This window comes from Tripterygium wilfordii, chromosome 23, assembly GCF_013401445.1.
Source record: "Tripterygium wilfordii isolate XIE 37 chromosome 23, ASM1340144v1, whole genome shotgun sequence".
Taxonomy (NCBI): domain Eukaryota; kingdom Viridiplantae; phylum Streptophyta; class Magnoliopsida; order Celastrales; family Celastraceae; genus Tripterygium; species Tripterygium wilfordii.
The window spans coordinates 3,018,245-3,040,152 of record NC_052254.1 but is presented as its reverse complement, the minus strand read 5'-3'; the positions used below and the strand labels follow the sequence as shown (position 1 = coordinate 3,040,152).

The 21,908-nt window shown below is 35.3% G+C and overlaps 3 protein-coding genes and 1 non-coding gene across 4 annotated transcripts; 1 reads left to right on the top strand and 3 right to left on the bottom strand.

The window, feature by feature from the left end:
• Positions 1-371: 371 nt before the first annotated feature.
• LOC119992667 (ribonuclease 1-like) lies at positions 372-959 on the bottom strand. The gene is made up of 2 exons (XM_038839463.1): positions 818-959; positions 372-622 (listed from the first exon to the last, which is right to left on the bottom strand). The coding sequence occupies exons 1-2, from the start codon at positions 957-959 to the stop codon at positions 372-374; spliced, it is 393 nt and encodes a 130-aa protein (XP_038695391.1).
• Positions 960-8,955: 7,996 nt separating this feature from the next.
• LOC119992665 (blue copper protein 1a-like) lies at positions 8,956-9,647 on the bottom strand. The gene is made up of 2 exons (XM_038839462.1): positions 9,632-9,647; positions 8,956-9,269 (listed from the first exon to the last, which is right to left on the bottom strand). Exons 1-2 carry the CDS (start codon positions 9,645-9,647, stop codon positions 8,956-8,958), a joined length of 330 nt encoding a protein of 109 aa, XP_038695390.1.
• Positions 9,648-10,336: 689 nt separating this feature from the next.
• Positions 10,337-10,492, bottom strand: LOC119993903. The gene has a single exon (XR_005466597.1). It is a non-coding gene; the product is annotated as a U1 spliceosomal RNA (small nuclear RNA).
• A 3,919-nt stretch (positions 10,493-14,411) lies between these two features.
• On the top strand, positions 14,412-15,122 carry LOC119992664 (protein VAPYRIN-like). Its single transcript, XM_038839461.1, has one exon. The coding sequence runs from the start codon at positions 14,412-14,414 to the stop codon at positions 15,120-15,122; it is 711 nt and encodes a 236-aa protein (XP_038695389.1).
• The last annotated feature ends 6,786 nt before the right edge of the window (positions 15,123-21,908 follow it).

The following is a 21,908-nucleotide window of genomic DNA, read 5'->3' as shown; positions in this document are numbered from 1 at the left end:
TTAGGATTTGCAACTGATTATCTATGTGGACCTATTTTTTCATTCTACCGCTTAGATAATGTCGCTCCCCACTGGAAATTAATCTCATTGTTTTTAGCGCTGGTTATTTTTGATTTTTATAATTCAAATATAATAATAATAATATTAAAACTTTAAATATCCTCCAACTCACTAAGTCTAATACAATAACGAAACAAACCCGGCCAATTCGTTGTTTACGTCACGAATGTACTCGCCAGCTTATTCCTACATTTCTTCATGATTAGTGCAGAGAAACAATGGTCTTAGCTAGCTTACAATGTGGTCGGCATGAGTTGTGTTTGAGATCGAATCAGTTCGTCTTCCATATTTTGATTACTGAACCTGATCGATTAGCAGAAAAAAGAAGGAGCAGCAGCAGATGGGAATTGTATGAATTCATCTTTATCTCCGCAATAATTAAATTTATATGGGCATGATTTCTCGTTACCATCTCTGGTGTAGCATACCCTCATCTCCTCCAATTGGATATTTCCTTCTGAGTCTTTGTTGCAACTAATTTCAACTTGTCTTTTCACGTAATCACTAGCAACTTTTCCGACCACAGTTCGGTTGTACTTTCCATTGTTGGGTTCTATGCTTGCTGTTTCATAGAGCAAATTAATGTATTCAAAGATAAAAGAATGCATGTCTTTAACCTAAACTGTGAATTGTCTCATAAATGTATGTTGTTTCTGTAATCAAAACACCCATTTGGTTATTGTTACAACACTCTACTCTGATACCTCATTTGATTAATGTTATGAAAATATAATGCTAAATAATATTGTAAAATTACCTTTTTTTAAGATATCAAGAAAATCAAATTTCTTTATAGCATTTAAGGGAGTCTGATAATAATGAACGGGTTTATCAGGTTGGTCAAAACGCATTCCATGTTTCTCCCATTCGGATTGCCAAAAATATACGTTGGCGGTCATGTTTCCGTAGTACTTAACGTTGGGCTTGTCAAATTATTGATCTTCTAGTCAATGGGCCATCTTACAACTAGTGGGCTTCTTTAAAAAGTCCAATATTGTTGTTTATTACAGGATGTTATGGTTAGAAACCTGAATTATCTATATATGTTTTTTAATCCATATATATGTTAACATATTTTGAATGAGACACTGTAATAACATGTGCTTGTTCTCCTCTCTATCTCCTTCTTCTTTCTCACCTCCTTCTAGCTTTTCTTCACCTGCAATTAAATCGAGAAGTTAACAATAATCATAGATTGAATTCATGGTAGTGTTTGGTGCAGGGGCAAAGCAAATCCGTTGGTTAAATGCCAACGGATCCGCCTGAGTCAGCGGAAGTGTTTAGAAGCTTTTTTTATTATTTTTTTCAAAAAATGTGGGGGCCATTGTAATATTATTAAATTTAACAATTATTTATATTAAACGTGGGTCCCACCTTATTAATTAATATTTTCCATTAATATAAACATTATAATATGTAATTTTATATTATCATGCTTAACCATTTTTTACTTATAATTTCTTCATTAATTTTACTTAAAAAAATAATTTATATTATTATTATCACTTTATTAATATTTAAAATAATCATATTAATTTTGATATATACTTAAAATTAATTTTAGTTACAATCTAATAATAAATTTTAATATATAAACCATAAAATCTAATATTATAACACTTTAATTCAACAACTTTTCCACTGGCATCAGTTTTGTAGTTCGTCAATCACCTCACAGCATATTCCACAGTTTTAAGCTCAGCTTTTTTTTCCACAGTTTTTCCGCTAGCATTGAAAATAAATCTTTCTACTCTACCAAAAGGACTCCATATCACCTCCGTCGGAAGTAAGAAAATCACAAATCCACTTTGCAGTATTTGGAGGTTTGTTTGTTTGTGGTGCATTGATTCAATGGCATTGTTTTTCTTGTTTGTTTCCCTATATGAACAACTTGAACATTACGCCAATTTTTTTATTTAAAATCTAAATTACACTTAGTTCAATTTCTAGAAAAGAATCCCTCCACATATTGGGTTTGCTTTAAGTCCGGTGCACAATTTTTGTGCCCCATTCTTTTCTATTTTTTTAAAAAAATTGTAGATGTTAAATACAAGCGATTTTAACGGTTAGATGTTAAATCTATCTTAAAAATCACTGAAAATAAAACAAATTATTATATAAAATTCGTCTGACGGTTCATATTTTTTGCTAAGTACTCTTTTTGATGAATTAAATTATTTTTCAAGAATAAATACATGATTGCATTCATAATGTTAGAATAAGTCCATCCATAATGTTTTTTTAAAATTAAAAAAAACATTTTGGTGCACCAAAATGGTGCATTGGTCGTTAGTCCATAATTGCCTTCCCGAGTGGTCACCTTAGGGAAATTCTTCCTGGTGGCACTACGAAGATTTTGATATGGAATTATTCATCAATAGGGGTCGGCATCGAGCTTGCTCGGCCTAGGCTCAAGCCCGATTTTGAGAATCTGGTCGGGCCCTCAAAATGAGGCCCAGGCCGGGGTCGGGCCCCTAAGACTCAGACCTTTGGACAGGGCTTTGGGCTGGGCCTCGGGTTTAGGGCTTTTGGGTCAGGCCCGACTTTGGCTATTTAATATTTATATATCTATATATATTTTTTTATATACACACACAGACAGTGCAGTTGTGTGTGTGTGTATGCGTGTGTGTATATATATATATATATATATATATATGTATATAGATGAATTCTCACATAAAGGTTAGGGAGAAAGAAAGGATACCGAAATGAAATTTGGACCGTTGGATTTATTTTATAAAACCCAACAACTCACAAACAGAATAAAATCTTTCATCACTCGACCGATTTGGCGGACTGGTATTTTTTAAGATAAACTAAACCTGATTGATAATCCTGTCAATAGTTATCGGTTTGAGTTAGTTCGACCCAATATTTTTTAAAGATGAACTGAACCCGACTAATAATCCTGTTAATGGTTACCGTATTATCAGGTTTCGAGTCACTGGATTACCTAATAATTCTTAATAGTCTATATCTAGCTCTTGAAAGTCTGGTTAGGATGTGCTATTGGGCATTTATTGTGTACCTATTTTTTCATTCTTCCTCTTAGATAGTGTCGCTTCCCACTAGAAATTAATCTCATTGTTTTTAGCGCTGGTTATTTTGATTTTTATAATTCAAATATAATAAGAATAATAAAACTTTAAATATCCTCCAATTCACTAAGTCTAATACAATAACGAAACAAACCGGCCAATTCATTGTTTACATCACGAATATACTCGCCAGCTTATTCCTACATTTCTTCACGATTAGTGCAGAGAAACAATAGTCTTAGCTAGCTTGCAATGTGGTCGGCATGAGTTGTGTTTGAGATCGAATCAGTTCGTCTCCCATATTTTGATTACTGAACCTGATTGATTAGCAGAAAAAAGAAGGTATATATGGCTTCTATATAACTTTACCACTAGACTTCAAATTCATAAGATATTCCACATTCATGTCCAAACAGTGATGAAAAAAAGTGAAAGACAAGATAAGTTACATAGTTTTTCAAGCACTTGACTAAGCAGCAGCAGGGGCAGCAGATGGGAATTGTATGAATTCATCTGTACCTCCGCAATAATTAAATTTATATGGGCATGATTTCCCGTGACCATCTCTGGTGTAGCATACCCTAATCTCCTCCAATTGGATATTTCCTTCTGAGTCTTTGTTGCAACTAATTTCAACTTGTCTTTTCACATAATCACTGGCAACTTTTCCGATCACAGTTCGGTTATACTTTCCATTATTGGGTTCTATGCTTTCTGTTTCATAGAGCAAATTAATGTATACAAAGATGAAAGGATGTGTAATACCCACTAAGGATGTGTAATACCCACTTAAATGAATCGTAAATAGTCAATTAGAATAATGGCAAAATCATAAATAGAGAGTGGTAAATTTTGATAAGTGCTGAGGGTGGAAAGGTCTTTTGAAAAAAAAAAAAAAATTCCACTGACAATCAGACTTGAGCTTCCCGTGTAAGCCATCAAAGAACCATTTTCTTTGAGAGTTTTCTAGAACAAGTGAGACGGTGAGTGGTGGATGATGGGTGGCTTGGGTAGTGAGTCCGGCTGGGTCAAAATAGTTTGAAGCTTATGATTGTTGTGTCTACAGCTGGGTTTTCTCTTGTGAAGTGTTGGAAGGACGATTTGCAGTACAAGGGTGTGAGAAACTCTTTAAGGTAAGACTTTGGTCTTCTGATTTAAATTTCTGGGTGAAGTAAATGGTTTTAATGGAGATGTCCCTTGCTTGTGATGTTGTGATTACCAAGAATAGAGACTAGGGCCATGCTCAAGAATGTTCTTGAAGGGAAATTGAAGACTTGTGTTTACGAAGGTAAGGGCTTTAATAGCACTGTACATCTGAATTTGAGATTTAATGTGGGAGCTAATATGAGATTATCCCAGATATATGAGCTGCTGGAATTTTTGTTGAAGTTAGAAATTTTGGTGGAAATACACAGGGTAAGCACCAAGTGGTGCTAAATGTGAGATTTGATTATTTAAAATGGTAAATGGAACTTATTGGAGCCTAATGAGGTCATATGTGAATCTTTTGTAGTGAATCAGGTGAATAAAAAAAAAATCATCATCAAGGAGGCAAGGAAAGTAATAAAGCTTTCAAGGGTAAGTGTGATTTATGATCAAGCATATCTTATAAGCCTTTGAGTAATAAAAAAATAATTGTGTTGAATTTGGATGTTGGAGATGTGGATATGAGTTTGACATGATTGGGAATTATTGAAGTATTGGATTTTTCTTGAACTGGTTGAGTTATATAATTTTTGGGATTCGCATAGGTGCGCCGTTATGCTGTCAAAATTTTTTTTTAACATGTCAGTAATAATGGGGACACATTGGGAGATTCTAAGTAGGTAAATTATGTTTTGTTTAGGTGATTAGTTGACCGGTGAACTACGCGACTACTGGAGGAATTAGATGGTGTTTTAATTGCTATTACCAGGTGAGTGAATAGGCAACTTGTTCGATACATTGGATTCTTTTCTCTTATGGCCCTGCGCTTTCTTCTAGATTTGGATCCAATATGACTTTATTGATGAATCTAGCATTTTTGGTTATGTTACCGTGCTTGATATATGATGGTATCGTTCTCTCGTACGTTATGGGACAAGCATGTTATATGGCTCTTTATTATGTTTCTTAATTCCAGTTTGACGATGTACTAGTCTGTTCGACTTTTGCTCATATGTTTGTTCTGGGAGTGACTTTGATTAGGATACTGTGTGCTAACGACAGTATTCGTTAGCCTTGGTGCACCAAGTATGATTCGGCACTGAGTGTGCTGCCTGTTACGGCACTGAATGTGCTGCCTGTTTCGGCACTGAGTGTGCTGCCTGATTCGGCACTCATTGTGCTGCCTGTTACCGCATTGTATGTGCTGCCTATTTATTCTGTATGGAAGTCCTCCCGTATGGTCACTATTCCTTTATACCTATTGGCTTATTGATCATGTTGCACATGTTTAATGTTATCGATATCCCGTACCTGTTCTAGCATGCTTGTCCCCCTCTGTATTGGTTGAGTTACTATTCATTCACTGAGTCTTGTGACTCACGCTTGCGTTGTCGGCATTTTTTTTCCAGATATAGTTGATCCAGTAGAGCCAGACCTTCCTACAGCCAGATAGACTTTCAACCTCCTTATTCTGGTGAGCCCAGCACATATAGTGCGGGTGTGATTATGTATTATTTTGGACTCATGTATCACCGTATTTTATCGACTCTAGATGCTCCGTTAACTACAGATAAGGTATAATGATATGTAAGGCTATGGGCCAGACTGTGTTGTAGGTATTTTCATATCACGTATGTTTTGTTTCTTTGATTATATTAGTGTCAAACCACCTGTTCAGAGGCTTGCTTGGCCTTAGTGTGCTTAGGTTCATTGAGGTCATGCGCCGGTCACGTATCCTTATTGTGGGTCGTGACAGGATGCATGTCTTTAACTAATATAAGCTCAATCATAAACTGTGATACCTCATTTGATTAATGTTATGAAAATATAATGCTAAATAATATTGTAAAATTACCTTTTTTTAAGATATCAAGAAAATCAAATTTCTTTATGGCACTTAAGGCAGTCTGGTAATACTGAACGGGTTTATCAGGTTGGTCAAAACACATTCCATGTTTCTCCCATTCGGATCGCCAAAAATATACGTTGGCTGTCATGTTTCGGTAGTACTTAACATCTGGCCAATATGTTTTCATGTCGGATAAGATATCATTGTCACTTAAATATTCTTTCTGTTCATACCAAAAAAAAACAACAAAAAGTAATATCAGCTATAATTATTTGAAAAAAGGAGCATCATGATTCCTGTTATATAAGCTTATATAGAAAGATATAATTTGGTTTGTGTACTCACTGTAATAAAATCTGGAGGCTTTGGTTCACTTTGAGTGCATCCACTGTCCTCATTATAGGGTGGCACCACCTCGTTAAAGAAATACATTGGCCATAGCCCATGTATGGTGAAATTGGTTAGGGTTGGCTGATGACAATGAATTCCTCTCCCAACTACATGGAGAGTATTACAAACTGATTTGGGCCATCGGATTGCAATTTTGATGAAGTTATATCTACCTCGAGGCTTTGCTCGTGTTTGAAATGATAAGAGGATGACTACAAGTGCAAAAATGGTGATAATCTTAAGACCCATTTCTCAACAAAGAAAGAAGAGTTTTGCTTGCATCCATTGATGTTGCATCCATTGAACGCTTTTCTAACATCACATGTCTTGTAATACACGTTAACTTGGTTGTTTGTTTCTGGTGCATTGATTCAATCGCATTGTTTTTCTTTTTTAGACCATACGCAACGAAAGATATCCGTAATAGATTCTCTAAATTTAGGGCTTTTATCCAATGACAAAACTTAAAAGTTGTATTCTAACAATGACATTAAAAAAAATGATTTGGACCATCGGATTGCAATTTTCATGAAGTTGTATCTGCGCGGAGGCTCTGCTCTTGTTTGAAATGCTAAAAGGATGACTACAAGTGCAACAATGGTAGCTTTAATACCCATTTCTGGATCAACACTTTAGGGTTTTGCATCCATTGAAGGCTTTTTCTAGAGCTTCATATGTCTTTGTAATACACGTTCACTAGCTTTCTTTGTTTGTTTGTTTGTTTGTTTGTGTGGTGGCTTGATTCATCGCCCTGCTTTTCTTGTTTATGCGAATGTTAGAAAATTTATAAAGACAAGCATAAACAACAACAATTATTTAGGCAAGGTTTTTAATGTTTTGCAGTTTAACTATTGATCTTGATTCTGGTTTTATAGTGCTGCCAAGAGAAACTGTTTAACAGAATCTCTAAGGATTGTCAACGGCCAATCCATGCTTGTTGGGTTTGAGCTGGTCTCAAGTTTGGCAGGCCGGGGCGAACTTGAGTTTGGACTCGGCTGGTTAATAATTATGTGTGAATTTATGTATTTGAGCATGATTAATTGGGAATTTTAAATCAGGGAAATCATGTGTATGAACTCAAATCTAAAAGAGTTTCATGTAAACAATAAAGTCAAACATTCACTAGATCAAATTCATGATAATTGTAAATGGAAATTAGCTTCGATCTAATTGTGTTGCGTGTGTGAACACGGATTAACAAAGCAAAAGAGTGGTGTCAGAAAGATAATCGCTCGAAAGCTTTAGAGCGACCACAGAAGGATATTCCACAGAGAGTTAGCCACTCGAGCGATTTTTGGAAGCGCTCGAGCAATATTAGAAGACAAGAATCGTTATATAGATCAGATGGCAAGGCGCTCAAGCGACTTTTCCAACATACACATATTTTGACAGACTTTTTTTTCAACAGACATGTCTGTGTTCAAACATTATGTATAATAGATATATTGATTCGTCAACAACCCTATAAATACATGTTATTTCTTTTGCATTTGAGAAATACTAAGTACGCAGAAGAGAGTTGAACAATGAGGGCAGAACTTTAGGTTTTTTCATGTCGTCAAAGAGTTGAACAATGAAAATAGATGGGATGGTGAATGCCTAATCGAATTGATCGGGTCATGTAGAAAAAAAGGTTCAAGTGTATCAGTGTGTTAGGATGCCTCAGCTGCATACATCAGTGCACTTCCACGTGACACCAATCGTAATGATAAACAGCTCGTTCTGCACGTGACCTTCTCTTGAATTCTCAAAACTCCTTTCACTCCATCCCCCGCAGGGCCAGAGGTAGAGTTTTGAACCATTGAAGGTTTTTTGTAGCATCATATGTCTTGTAATACACGTTGACTAGGTTTGTTCATTGCTTTTACTGTGTATGAGAATCATACAGAATTCATAAAGACAAGCATAAACAACAACAATGATTTAGCTAGGTTTTTAATGTTTTGCAGTTTAACTATTGATCTTGATTCTGGTTCTATAGTGCTGCAAAGAGAAACTGTTTAACAGAATCTCCAAGGATGTCAATGCTTAATCGGTTTGCTATATTTTTGTTGGGTTCAAGCAAGTTTGGCAGGGCGAACTTAATTTTATGTTAAAGTAAGATTTTGATTACTAGATACAAGCGAACATATGATCTAGTGGTAGAGTAGCAGTGGTACAACGTAAAGATTACAGATTCAATTCCTAAAAATAGTCATGTCTGTTTCCGACCTCGTCCAAAGCGAGAGTTGTTAACCTTTTACCTATCTATCTTCTGTTAGCCAAGTATAACAGATAGAGGGTAAAAATAAGTAATCAATCAGACTAAACACAAATGATATCATCAATCATTCATTGATCTCTTATAAAGAGAATTATTGAGGCACCCTTCCATCAAAAAAAAATAATAAAAAAAAAACTTAATTTACTCCCAATTTCAAATGATTGGTCTAAACAAATCATCAAAGCTATATGAAATCAAAATCCAGATTAAACCCTGATCATCACCAAGCTCACTATGGCAAATATGATGATCATTGAAAGCTTAGAAATGCTGGCTTTGACACCACTGTTTGGAGAAGGTGCTGGACCCATACTTCCCATCACTTCTATAGCCAGCTTTTGACCTCCTTCACAGTGCTTCCCCACACCACAAATGTACCATTTTTTGCCTGGACTCCCCAACGCTATGTGGTCTTCTCCAGTAGTGAGAGCCTCATTTGCTGGTGGCTTAACACAGTTTTGGAACAAAGTTCCATTCACCAGCTGGAACACATTGTGAGCTCCAACAGCATATTTAAAAACTACAGCATTCCATACAATTTAGATTTAGTCAATTTTCCATCCAAAATTAATCTAAAATGTGTATAAATATATAGACAAAATATTTTTGGAGAAACTAGGGATAATATCCGTGGAAGATGGATTTAGTAGAGATGAAGACTCGAGGCACGTTATACTATAGATCTCGTTAAGGCTAAATTAGCCTCCACTAATTTAGTAGTTCAACGGGTTACCAGCTAATTTTCTTTAGGATATAATGAATCTTTCTTTCACTTGCGCATGTGCTACCGAAAGTGAAACCTTAAAAACTTGGAAAAACAAGAATGCGAATCGAAAATTTGATACTTCTACAAAGCATCAACGAGCGAAAAGATGAAGAGACCACGAGAGGAATCCATTGATTCTTGCTCCAATGTTTCTTAGAAGCTAGATATTGATGACTATGAGGATATCTCTTGGAGATATATAAATATATTTATAGGGACTTTGGAATGGCGTGTCCTAAGACCAAGCACTGGCCAAAGACGGCAAGGGGCAATGGAGGATGCAAGCATTATGACCATGCCTACAAAGTTTTTGGAAATGATTGCAAAGTTTTTGGAGATGATTACCATATTTTTGTCATTATCATCTTTAGGTGATAATAATATATTGTTATTGTCGGGTTAACACAACTTCCGGGCACTGAAAAATTTGGCCAAGTCCAAATTGGTCAGCAAAAGATCAAATGTGCCAACTTAGTTACTTAAAATTCAAAATCGTTCCAATCCAGTCACTCGGATAGATTTCTCACTATTTGGCCGAGTCATGGAGGGAGGTGCTAATGCATTTTTGGTGGTGGTGGTGGAAGTATCCATACCCAGCATGAGTGGAACATGAGACTTAACCTAAAAGAATAGCCGAGGAAAACCCTATGCTGGACAATTGGTTCATAATGGAATGAGTGTGAGGGTGAGGTGAGTTAGTATGATCATGTTTGATAGGAGATAAAGAATGAGTATAAGTAAGAATTTTACAATTTTCATATTATCATTTTTCATGATAACAATATTTTTCACTAGTACTTAAGGGATGTCATTAATTTGTAATAAAGATACAATAATCTTTTGCTCCTAAATACTACGACGTAGGTTCTTCCAATTTAGGGAGACCTTAGGGCAGCACCCCTCCCATAGTGCAATGGAGGTCACTAGCCTAGGCCATGAACCCGAAGATTGCTCATTGACCCCGTCCAAGTAAGTTTGTTATCATGTTCCTATGTGACCTCTATTAGTATCAGAAAAATTTCCAACTCTTTCTGATTTGGCCGATGTGGGATTTTATTCATGGATAAAGAGAATCATTATAATTAAATTTGCACATACACAGCTCTATTTTTGCTAATTTTGTTCGAATTTGGAAGCCAAAATTGAATTCAAGCACTTTGTTTGTTTCTTGCTCATGACAATTAAATATAGAGGGAAAAAGTAAATATATAATTAAACATCCATATCCCATGGAAATAAATTAGCAAATTATATCATTAATAAGGCCAACATAATCAATCCATTATGATCGTATTTTTTTTAGTAGACAAGAATGACACGATACAAGTTTGCACCTGTTGACAAGGTAAGTGTGGTCAAAGCTCAACATGTAGTCACATGGGTATTGATCCGAGTGGGAATCAAATTCATGTCATTTCGAGTCTATACGGTTTGAACACAAAACTAGGCTATCACCCAAGTGGTTCCATTATGATTATCTTCCTCCAAGTAATAACTCGTGCTCCACCAAGTAATAAGTCGTGTAATCCAATTTTGTTAGTAATCGAATAAATTAAATTAATTACTTAAAAACAATGGTCTTCGCTAGCTTGCCATGTGGTCGGCATGAGTTGTGTTTGAGATCGAATCAGTTCGTCTTCCATATTTTTGATTACAGAACCTGATCGATTAGCAGAAAAAAGAAGGTATATATGGCTTCAATATATCTTTACCACTAGACTTCAAATTCATAAGATATTACACATTCATGTCCAAAGAGTGGTGAAAAAAAAGTGAAAGACAAGATCAGTTACATAGTTTTTCAAGCACTTGACTAAGCAGCAGCAGCAGCAGCAGATGGGAATTGTATGAATTCATCTTTATCTCCGCAATAATTAAATTTATATAATGCTAAATAATGTAAAATTACCTCATTTGATTAATGTTATGAAAATATAATGCTAAATAATGTAAAATTACCTTTTTTTTTAAGATATCAAGAAAATCAAATTTCTTTATAGCATTTAAGGTAGTCTGGTAATAATGAACGGGTTTATCAGGTTAGTCAAAACACATTCCATGTTTCTCCCATTCGGATCGCCAAAAATATACGTTGGCTGTCATGTTTCGGTAATACTTAACATCTGGCCAATATGTTTTCATGTCGGATAAGATATCATTGTCACTTAAATATTCCATCTGTTCATACCAAAAATAATAATAATAATAATATCAGCTATAATGTCACTTTGAGTGCATCCACTGTCCTCATTATACGGTGGCACCTCCTCGTTAAAGAAATACATTGGCCATAGCTCATGTATGGTGAAATTGGTTAGGGTTGGCTGATGACAATGAATTCCTCTCCCAACTACGTGGAGAGTATTACAAACTGATTTGGGCCATCGGATTGCAATTTTGATGAAGTTATATCTACCTCGAGGCTTTGCTCTTGTTTGAAATGATAAGAGGATGACTACAAGTGCAAAAATGGTGATAATCTTAAGACCCATTTCTCAACAAAGAAAGAAGAGTTTTGCTTGCATCCATTGAAGGCTTTTCTAACATCACATGTCTTGTAATACACGTTAACTTGGTTTGTTTTTTTTGATAAACACTAGTTTTGTTTGTTTGTGGTGCATTGATTCAATCGCATTGTTTTTCTTGTTTAGACTTGTTTCGACCATACGCGACGGAAGATATTCGTAACAGATTCTCTAAATTTACAATAAAAATACACTTTCCATAAATTTATAGTTTCTCTAAACCATGCTCTAAATCATTTAAATATTAATTTTTACAATCAATTTTTATTGATTTAAACTCAATTCATTTTACAACTATCATAACATTAAATCAACCCATATTAAAATTGAATAATAAATCAATTGATATTTTTTTCCTAAACCTAAATATATCATACACATAATTAAAATAATTATTTTATTTAATATTTTTATGTAATTAATTAATTAATTAATGCACTCTAGAAATTCAATCATAAATATTAAATACCATGAAGAAGAAGTGAAAATTAAAGATGAGCCACTTTCGTAACCATAAATACAACAACTTTTCCACTAATAATAAATTTTAATATATAAATCATAAAATCTAATATTATAACACTTTAATTCAACAACTTTTCCAATAGTATTGTAGTTCGTCAATCACCTCACAATATATTTCAAAGCTTTAAGCTCAATTTTTTTCCCACAACTTTTCCACTTGCATTGAAAATAAATTTTTTCGCTCTACCAAACGGACCTTATCACCTCTGCTGGAGAGTAAGAAAATCACAAATCCACTTTACAGTATTTGGAGGTTTGTTTGTTTGTGGTGCATTGATTCAATCGCATTGTTTTTCTTGTTTGTTTCCCTATATGAACAACTTGAACATTACGCCAATTTTTTTATTTAAAATCTAAATTACACTTAGTTCAATTTCTAGAAAGAATCCCTCCACATATTGGATTCGCTTTAGGTCCGGTGCACAATTTTTGTGCCCCATTCTTTTTTCTTTTTTTAAATTGTAGATGTTAAATACAAGTGATTTTAACAGTTAGATGTTCAATCTATCTTGAAAATCACCGAAAATAAAACAAATTATTATCTAAAATTCATCCGACGGTTCATATCTTTTGCTAATTAAGTACTCTTTTTGATGAATTAAATTATTTTTCAAGAATAAATACATGATTGCATTCATAATGTTAGAATAAGTCCATCCATAATGTTTTTTTAAAATTAAAAAAACATTTTGGTGCACCAAAATGGTGCATTGGTCGTTAGTCCGGTGCAAAATGCACTAGACTTACCCCCAATTGTCATATATTTCCTTGTTTGCACGTATTTTGACCACTAACAAATGACCCTTATAACAACTCGATCCCTCAAGTTTCAAATGCCCAATACAGTGCTTAAAACAGTGGCTCCACACTCTAGAATGTCTATGATTCAATTAATCAATAAGATTCTAACTCAATTTTGTAGGCTCAAGAAGGAGTAGTATTGAACCCGGATCTTACTAGGTAAATCTTCTAAACCTTGTGCTCATGTTTAGAGTATTGTTGATATGATGTAAAACCCTTCACATGTGTTTTCAAGATTAAACCCTTTTGGACATGAAACTATATATGCGATATTGTTAATTAGTTCATGGTTACTCGAGGAACGAGGGAGTAGATCACCCGCTAGCAGATTTAGAGGTACCGATTACATATACGGTGAGAGAATAGAGGACTTATCCAAAACGTTGAATACACAACTATGAACTTGGGACACCTTTTAGAGTTTACACTAGTGTGCCTATTTGTTGATCTCGATCTGTACATTTCAATTTAGTTACTGTTTATCGAACATGACACTGTGACACTTGATATGTTTATTTTTGGGACAAGTATTGAATTGTCTGCTTTTTTATGGTGAAGGATGAAAGAGAGTCGGGCTTTGACGGGCTCTTTCCAAGAAGGCCCGAGCTCGTTAGCGTCCCAAAAAATTGAATTCAGACTTGGCTCATTTAAAATTTGACAAGCCCTAGGCTTTGGCCATTGAGCCCGACTCGATAATAATAATACAAGAATATTGAATTTGATATGTTTATTTTTGGGACAAGTATTGAATTGTGTACTTTTTTATGGTAAAGGATGAAAGATAGTCGGGCTTTGACGGGCTCTAGGCTCGGTCCTTTCATTTCCAAGGAGACCCAAGCTCGTTAGGGTCTCAAAAATTCGAATTCGGACTTGGCTCATTTAAAATTTGACAAGCCCTAGGCTCAACCCCATAATAATAATACAAGAATATTGAATTTTCCTAATCACCACCAATGATAATTGTGTCATTTTTGAGAATTTAATACTTATTCCCTTTCACAGATCAAGCATTTGACTAAGCGGCGGCAGCAGCAGGAGATGGGAAATGTATAAATTCATGTTTTTCCCCGCAATAACTAAATCCATATGGGCATTGCTGCTCGTTACCACCTCTGTCGTAGCATACCCTAATCTCCTCCTGAATCTTTGTTGCAAACAATTCATATGGGGGCGCGATTGTACGCGCATCCTGTTAGCAAGTGGAGCAAGAACTGATATACCAAACACTGTAGATGGTGACACTCCCTGCTTGCACATTGCAGCTAGTTTAGGTGATGAACAAATGGTGAAGCTGTTAATAACAAAAGGTGCCAACAAAGACTTCCGCAACAAAGCTGGGAAAACTGCCTACGATTTGGCAGCAGAAAATGGTCATTCGCGCCTTTTTGAAGCGCTAAAACTAGGAGACAGCTTCTGCGTCGCTGCAAGAAAAGGTGAGGTGAGGACAATACATAAACTGCTCGAGAGTGGCGCGGCTATAAATGGGCGAGACCAGCATGGTTGGACTGCCCTACATAGGGCGGCTTTCAAAGGTCATGTAGACGCTGTGCGGGCATTGCTAGAGAAGGGTATTGATGTCGATGCCAAGGACGAGGATGGATACACTGCACTACATTGTGCGGTAGAGTCCGGTCACGCGGACGTGATCCAGTTGTTGGTGAAAAAAGGTGCTGATGTTGAGGCGAGGACTAATAAGCGAGCTACTGCATTACAAATCGCGGAGTCTTGCACGATGTTGGGATTGCGCGAGTACTAATTCATGGCGGCGCAACCAAAGAAGGTGGCGTGACTGCCGGATCTGTGGTGCGTTCATTTGAGAAATACGGTACGAAGGAACTAGAGAAGGCGGTCGTGAAGAGGCAGCAGAGTAGAGAAAAAAAAATACAAAATACAAAAAATAATAATAATAATAATATATATATCATATAAAAAAATAAAAATATATATATAAGAAAAAAGTAGCCGAAAGTAAAAAGAGAAAGCAGAAAAAGGAGAAGAAAAAGAGAAAAGAAAGAAAGAGAAAGAAGAAAAAGAAAAGAGAAAAAAAGTTTTTGGGGAGAAAAGAAGAATAAAAGAAGGGAACGAAGACAGAGGAAGGAAGGGGGAGAAAACCGTGAGAGGAAAAAGAAAGAAGAGCCGCCGTCGGATCGAGAAGAGAGAAGCAAAATCGGAAAAGGTAGTCATATGCTTTGATTTACTTCCCTACCATTTTCTTGATTCCACTTTTGTTGTGAGCTTATGGTTCTATTTCAGAGCAGTAGGATGCGGGTTCTAGTTTTGCCTCTGGTTTTAATCTTCTAAAACATGCATTTGTTGTTGTTTAGATTTGGTGTTATCTTGTGTATGTGTTTTTGATGCACTGTTTCCTATTTCTCTGGATTCACATTCGTACTCGATGCTCCATGCTATTGTGATTCTGTTCTTTTTCTGATTTGTTCTTAGATCCATTTTCTGGACCCATATTCTTAGATCCATGTCTCGGTTCCCATTTTGAGTTTGTTGTGCTGGTTATATGTTAATGAGTGATTGAGATTTTGTCTCCTGTACTTGAGACTCTATGTTTGGATTTTGCTTCCTGTATTCCGTGTAAGCATATATTGATCTCTGCATATATATGTGTTTACATGGATGTGTATATATATGTATAGCGTATGTATATATAGGTGTGCAGTGTGTGCGTATATATATATGCAGTGGGCGTGTGTATATGTGTGCATCGTGTGTGTGTGTATGTGTGTGGGTGTGTGCATATATATATATAGTGCGTGCATATATATATATACGGTGTGTAAGTGTGTGTATATATATATATATATATATATCTGTGTTCGTATGTATGCATCCCGTTTTGTATATTGGTATAGGTGTATTTGAATATATGTGTGCTTATAATGTATATGGACTTGATTTGATTTGAGTTTCTATGGTATTTGAGCACAATTTTAACCCATTTTTGTGTTTGATGTCGGACTTGGACTGAGTGGATCACATGGGTCAAAAGGTAATTTAGAGGACTTGGGCCGGAGAGCTTACTTGGAGATTGAACCCGGGCTTTGTGGTCATATTTGTATTTGTATTTTTATTATTTATTATTTTGTATATATTTTTATCTTATTTTTATTTGGCATGTATATTCTTGTAAATGTAAGCCATGTAATAGGGTACTGGAAATAATGGAAAGTAGTGTAGTTTAGTTTATTGCATATTTTACGTGATTAGTATGCATGTTTAGGGGTTTAGCTTTGCCAAGCCAGCAATTCAATAACCGCATCTCTACCAAATTTTCATATAAATAAATTAATAGATAATACATTAAAGTCAAATAGGAGGAGGACTTGATAAAATTCAGCTTCTGCCTAGACTTTAATTGTGTTATTTTCATTCACATTAATTTATTAGATACCTCAATTAAAGTCAAATAGGAGGAGGACTTGATAAAATTCAGCTCCTGCCTAGACTTTAATTGTGTTATTTTCATTCACATTAATTTATTAGATATCTCAATTAAAGTCAAATAGGAGGAGGACTTGATAAAATTCAGCTCCTGTCTAGACTTTAATTGTGTTATTTTCATTCACATTAATTTATAAGATACCTCAATTAAAGTCAAATAGGAGGACTTGACAAAATTCAGCTCCTGCCTAGATTTTAATTATCTTTATTTAAATAAATGATAAATTAATTTATTAGAAACGTGAATTAAAGTTTTTTAGGAGGAGGACTTGATAAAATTCAGCTCTTGCTTAGCTTTAATTACGTTATCTTTTAAAATCAAAAACATCACAAACAAATTTTTAAGAAAAAGCATACATATCAATCAAGGTAACCTTTTAGGGAGTTGTGGGGTGCCTAACACCTTCCCCACACTCAATAGACCCCCTTACCCATTTTCTGGTTCGTAGACTACATTTTTTAGTGTCCAATTGCACTTGAATCAATTGGTGGCGACTCTAAATATTTTTCATCCTTTCATCGCCGGTCCGCGTCGTGACCCCGGTTGCGACAACTGGCGACTCTGCTGGGGACATTGGTTTTTATACCAAAGGGGTTAGCCTGTATGATTGATTTTTGTGCTTTTCTTGTATAGTTTTTATGTTAGTTCTATTTGTATTTGTATATCAAATTTGAAGAATTTGATGGATTTGTTCAATGTTGTAGATATCTTCCTCATAAATGGGCTTTGTGAAATTTGAATGTTAGGGATATTGGTTTGTATGCCCCCACACACACATTCACTTATCACTGTACACACATAACCCTATACCCGGGTTGCTTAGTGATTAGTGAAGGTTGACCTACCACTTTCATGGGATTCACTTCCCTGTATGGGTGGAGAAAGACACCTTCCTGGATTGACGTCCTCTTATAACATTAAGGGATGGGCTTTTGTGATCCAATGGAGCAAAAGCCACCTGATCCAGAGACCTCGTGATTAGTTAGTTAAACCACCCATATGCATCATAGATAAACCATAGCCATGGTTATAAACCTCCAGAAATTTTTAGGCGGTATTACCCATTTTAGGAACAAAGGGGCATCCCTATCCCTAACTATTTATTTTCACATATTGTGTAATTTTCCTGTACATTTAAGTACCTTTACCTTTACCCATCACTTACATGTTCATATACATTGGATGCATTAGTTAGATTACCCCTGTATAGATACATTCAATCACACATATTCATCTTTCATACCCTTGCCATGAATATATTAGCCTAGGTTGTACATATGTGCATACTTGTTAATTATCCATACATATCCATATATACTTATACATCTGTTATTCATTCATACATGTTCATATATACTTGTATATGTCCATATATACTTGCATAATTGTTAATCACCCATACATGTTCATACACATCTTACACTTGTTCTTTTAATACTCATGCGTTCACTAGGCACATTCTTTGCAATTTGACAAACTAATAAGTCCACATAAAATGCACAGTCATGCATGAGCATAAATAATAAATTTGACTAACTAATAAAGGTTTTTCTCATCATTTAGGTGGTAAAAAGAAAAAAAAAGAAAAAAAAAACAAGAAAAAAAGAGAGAAAGGAAAACACCAATTCACTCATATCATTGCCATCCTTATCGTACAAGATTACAGTTGAATTGCTAAAACAATGAAGAATGAACAGTGAAGAGGACTTAGTCCAGAAGCAAAGTCAAAAAGTTACAGATTTGGAAGAGTAAATAGCCATGATAATCAGTCAAATGTCATAAAGTTGATCCCTTGACTCTCCATAGTTTTGGAGATTTTCTAGGAAAAGTCAACTCGTCTGATACTGGGGCAGCTTTGAGGAAATTGACTCTTAATTTTCCTGTTGATCAAGTTGGAATGGATCAAGCTAAGGTAAATTTTGGGGAGTTATGTGAGCAGTTTAAGGAATTCCATGTTGCTATTGTGGAAGATGATCGAAACTTTGTTGTTAAGCCTTGCCATGTCGTCTAGGTTTTAAGCTCAGTAACTTGATCAATTTGGAATTGTCAGTTTCTACCAACAGCCTTCAAGAGTAATATCCTTGTGCACTACCATTTGTGGTCTAGCTCACGACCATTGATTGGGTTTTAGTAATGAGCATGTCTTTACTTTACTTTGATAAATTTCTATAGTACGGCTTTTGCATGTTCAATATTTCCATGTTCCCATGTTTCTGATGCCCTGTTACACTCATCATTCCCACATTTATTTGCCTTTATTTGTCCATCACTTGCAAATTCTAAATCTCACACATTCCATTTTGACAGGATTGAAATTGATGATAATGAAGAAGATGAACCTAATGAACTAGATTTTGGGGCACCCATTAACAATGTTGAATCTGACTTGAACATTGAGGATAAATCTGAGATGTCGCCAGAAGTGTTGAGACAAGTTAACCAAGAAGGAAAGATAATTCAATCACGCAAGTAAATGACTGAGGTTGTTAATTTGGGAGCTGAAGATTAGAAAAGAAGTTAGAATTGGTGCAGCCTTTGAAGGAGAGGATAGAAAGAGATTGATAGAGTTGTTGCATGAATACCAAGAAGAAAATACCAGGATGTATTTGCATGGTCTTATCAGGACATGCCCGGTCTTGATACAAATATTGTTGTCCACAAGCCATTGATTCCAGAATGTACCCCAAAGAAACAAAAAGTTAAGGAGATTGAAGGCAGATATACTTTTGAAAATAAGAGATGAAGTGAAGAAACAGTTTAATGTTGTTTTTTTAGCGGTGGCTAGATACCTTGAATGGATGGCAAATATTGTACCTGTTCCTAAGAAGGATGGTAAGGTTCGGATATGTGTCGATTATAGAGATCTCAATCGTGCAAGCCCGAAGGATAATTTTTTCTCTTCCCCATATCAATGTTTTGGTGGATAATACAGCTAGACATTCTACTTTCTCTTTCATGGATGGATTTTCGGGTTACAATCAGATCAAGATGGCACCAGAGGATTAGGAGAAAACTACTTTCAACACTTTATGGGGTACCTTTTGTTACAAAGTCATGCCATTTGGTCTCAAAAATGCTGGAGCTACTTATCAGCGAGCCATGGTCACTCTGTTTCATCATATGATGCATAAAGAGATTGAGGTGTATGTGGATGACATGATTGCTAAGCCAAGTGAGGATGAAGATCACATGATTAACTTGGAAAAGTTTGTTCAAAAGGTTGAGAAGACACTAGTTGAAGTTGAACCCCTCAAAATGCACATTCGGGACAATTTCAAGGAAGTTATTAAGTTTTATTGGTAAAAAAAAAAAAAAAAAAAAAAAACCGCTAGAGTGAAAACCCGAAAGGGTACTCTAGGCAAAATTGGGAATATACAAAAAAAAAAAAAAAAAAAAAAAACCGCTAGAGTTAAAACCCGCAAGGGCGCTCTAGGCAAAAATAGGGGTAAAAAAAAATAATAATAAAAAAATCTGCTTAAGTGAAAAAACCCTCACAGGCGTTTCAATTTGGGCTGCAAGTTCAAATTTCAGATTGTTTGAAGAAGGATGGTTGGATTACGAGTTTGTTGAATTGATGAGTGGTGCCTGAGTTGGCTGTTAACTTGTCTCACATTGACATAGGTGGGAGTGCAAAATTAATTTCGTAATTAAAGGGTTGGAGATCAGTTAATTGGATATGTACCCAAAACTGGGGCAGATTTTGGGGTGCTTTTGATACCATCAGATATTTTACCTTGCTAAGATGTTAGTCTGTTACATAGAAGAAGAAGTTTGTTGGCAGAAATGGAAGGTTCAGAGATAGCCTCATACAAGTCAGATTTGATTATTGTTAATTGGGTGCACACCAAAATTGGGGCAATTTTGGTGCAATCTTTGAATTATCACATATTTCATCTTGAATAAGCTCGGTTTGTCCTTTCTGCCTTTGATTTCTCTACTTTCTTGTACATATTTCATTCTAAAATATTTTATTACCACCTATCCTTTTCAATAAAAATTGTGAGGAAATTCATTTCTTCAATTTTGTTGCTTGTAGTCTCCTTTTACATATCTCCATTCAATTCTCATTTCATTCTCCAAAAAACAAATTGTGAGGAAATTCATTTCTTCGGTTTTGTCACTTGTGGCATCTTTTACATATCTCCATTCAATTCTCATTTCATACTCCAAAAAACAAATTGTGAGGAAATTCATTTCTTCGGTTTTGTCACTTGTGGCATCTTTTTCCATATCCCAATTCAATTCTCATCTCATACTCCAAAAACAAATTATTATCATTTGCTTTCAATAATTGACAAGCATAGCTGTACTTTTGAATTTATCACTGACAAAGTTTTGACAGGAAATATAATGAGTGCATCAGGACAATACTTTTGATAGGAAGTTGATGGATTTTGGCATCCTAAGCTGGAAAGGATCTGAGTGAAAAGCCTGAAGCTGAAGCAGGTGTTAGCAGGAAAAAGAAGCTCACATTCCTAAGCCGTGCAAAAAAAAAAAAAAGAAGATTTGAATAAGGAAATTCAGATAAATGGGTAGCTTTGAATTCAGATGCGTACGAACATGTAAATTTCAGGGAAAATGAATTGATTATGGGAATGCACATTGGAAAAGGAAAAGAGATAGCTCAAGAGCTGGGATCCAGAACGGAAAAAGGCCTTCACTAATCAGATTAGAGAAGATACATTGAAAGCTCAGTGAGTTAGAAAGTCAACCCTGACAGAGAAACAAATTTGGTTTAGCAATTCGTAATTGTGCGCTTGTTGGAGGATGGCAAAACCATGAGAAAACATGCATCCATTCATTCATGAGACATTCATAATTGAGCAAAATAGGTCAGTGCATGCATCATCACTGCATAAATAAAAAATTTTCAGCCAAGCCGGGAATGGCTACAGTGATCCCGAGCACCTTTTTCTCAATAAAAAAAAAAAATTTTAAAAATCAAAAAAATCTTTTCCAGCCAAGTCGGGAATGGCTACAATGATCCCGAGCACCTTTTTCTCAAAAAAAAAAAATCAAATCAAAAATCAAAAAAAAAAAAAAATCAAAGCAAAAAAATCTTTTCCAGCCAAGTCGGGAATGGCTACA

Excerpts from the sequence above, each read along its gene's own strand:
- LOC119992667 (XM_038839463.1), bottom strand. The coding sequence starts at position 959 with ATGACCGCCAACGTATATTTTTGGCAATCCGAATGGGAGAAACATGGA. Across the intron at positions 623-817 it reads TCTTGATATCTTAAAAAAAG|CAAGCATAGAACCCAACAAT; the intron begins GTAATTTTACAA and ends TCTATGAAACAG.
- LOC119992664 (XM_038839461.1), top strand. The coding sequence starts at position 14,412 with ATGTATAAATTCATGTTTTTCCCCGCAATAACTAAATCCATATGGGCA.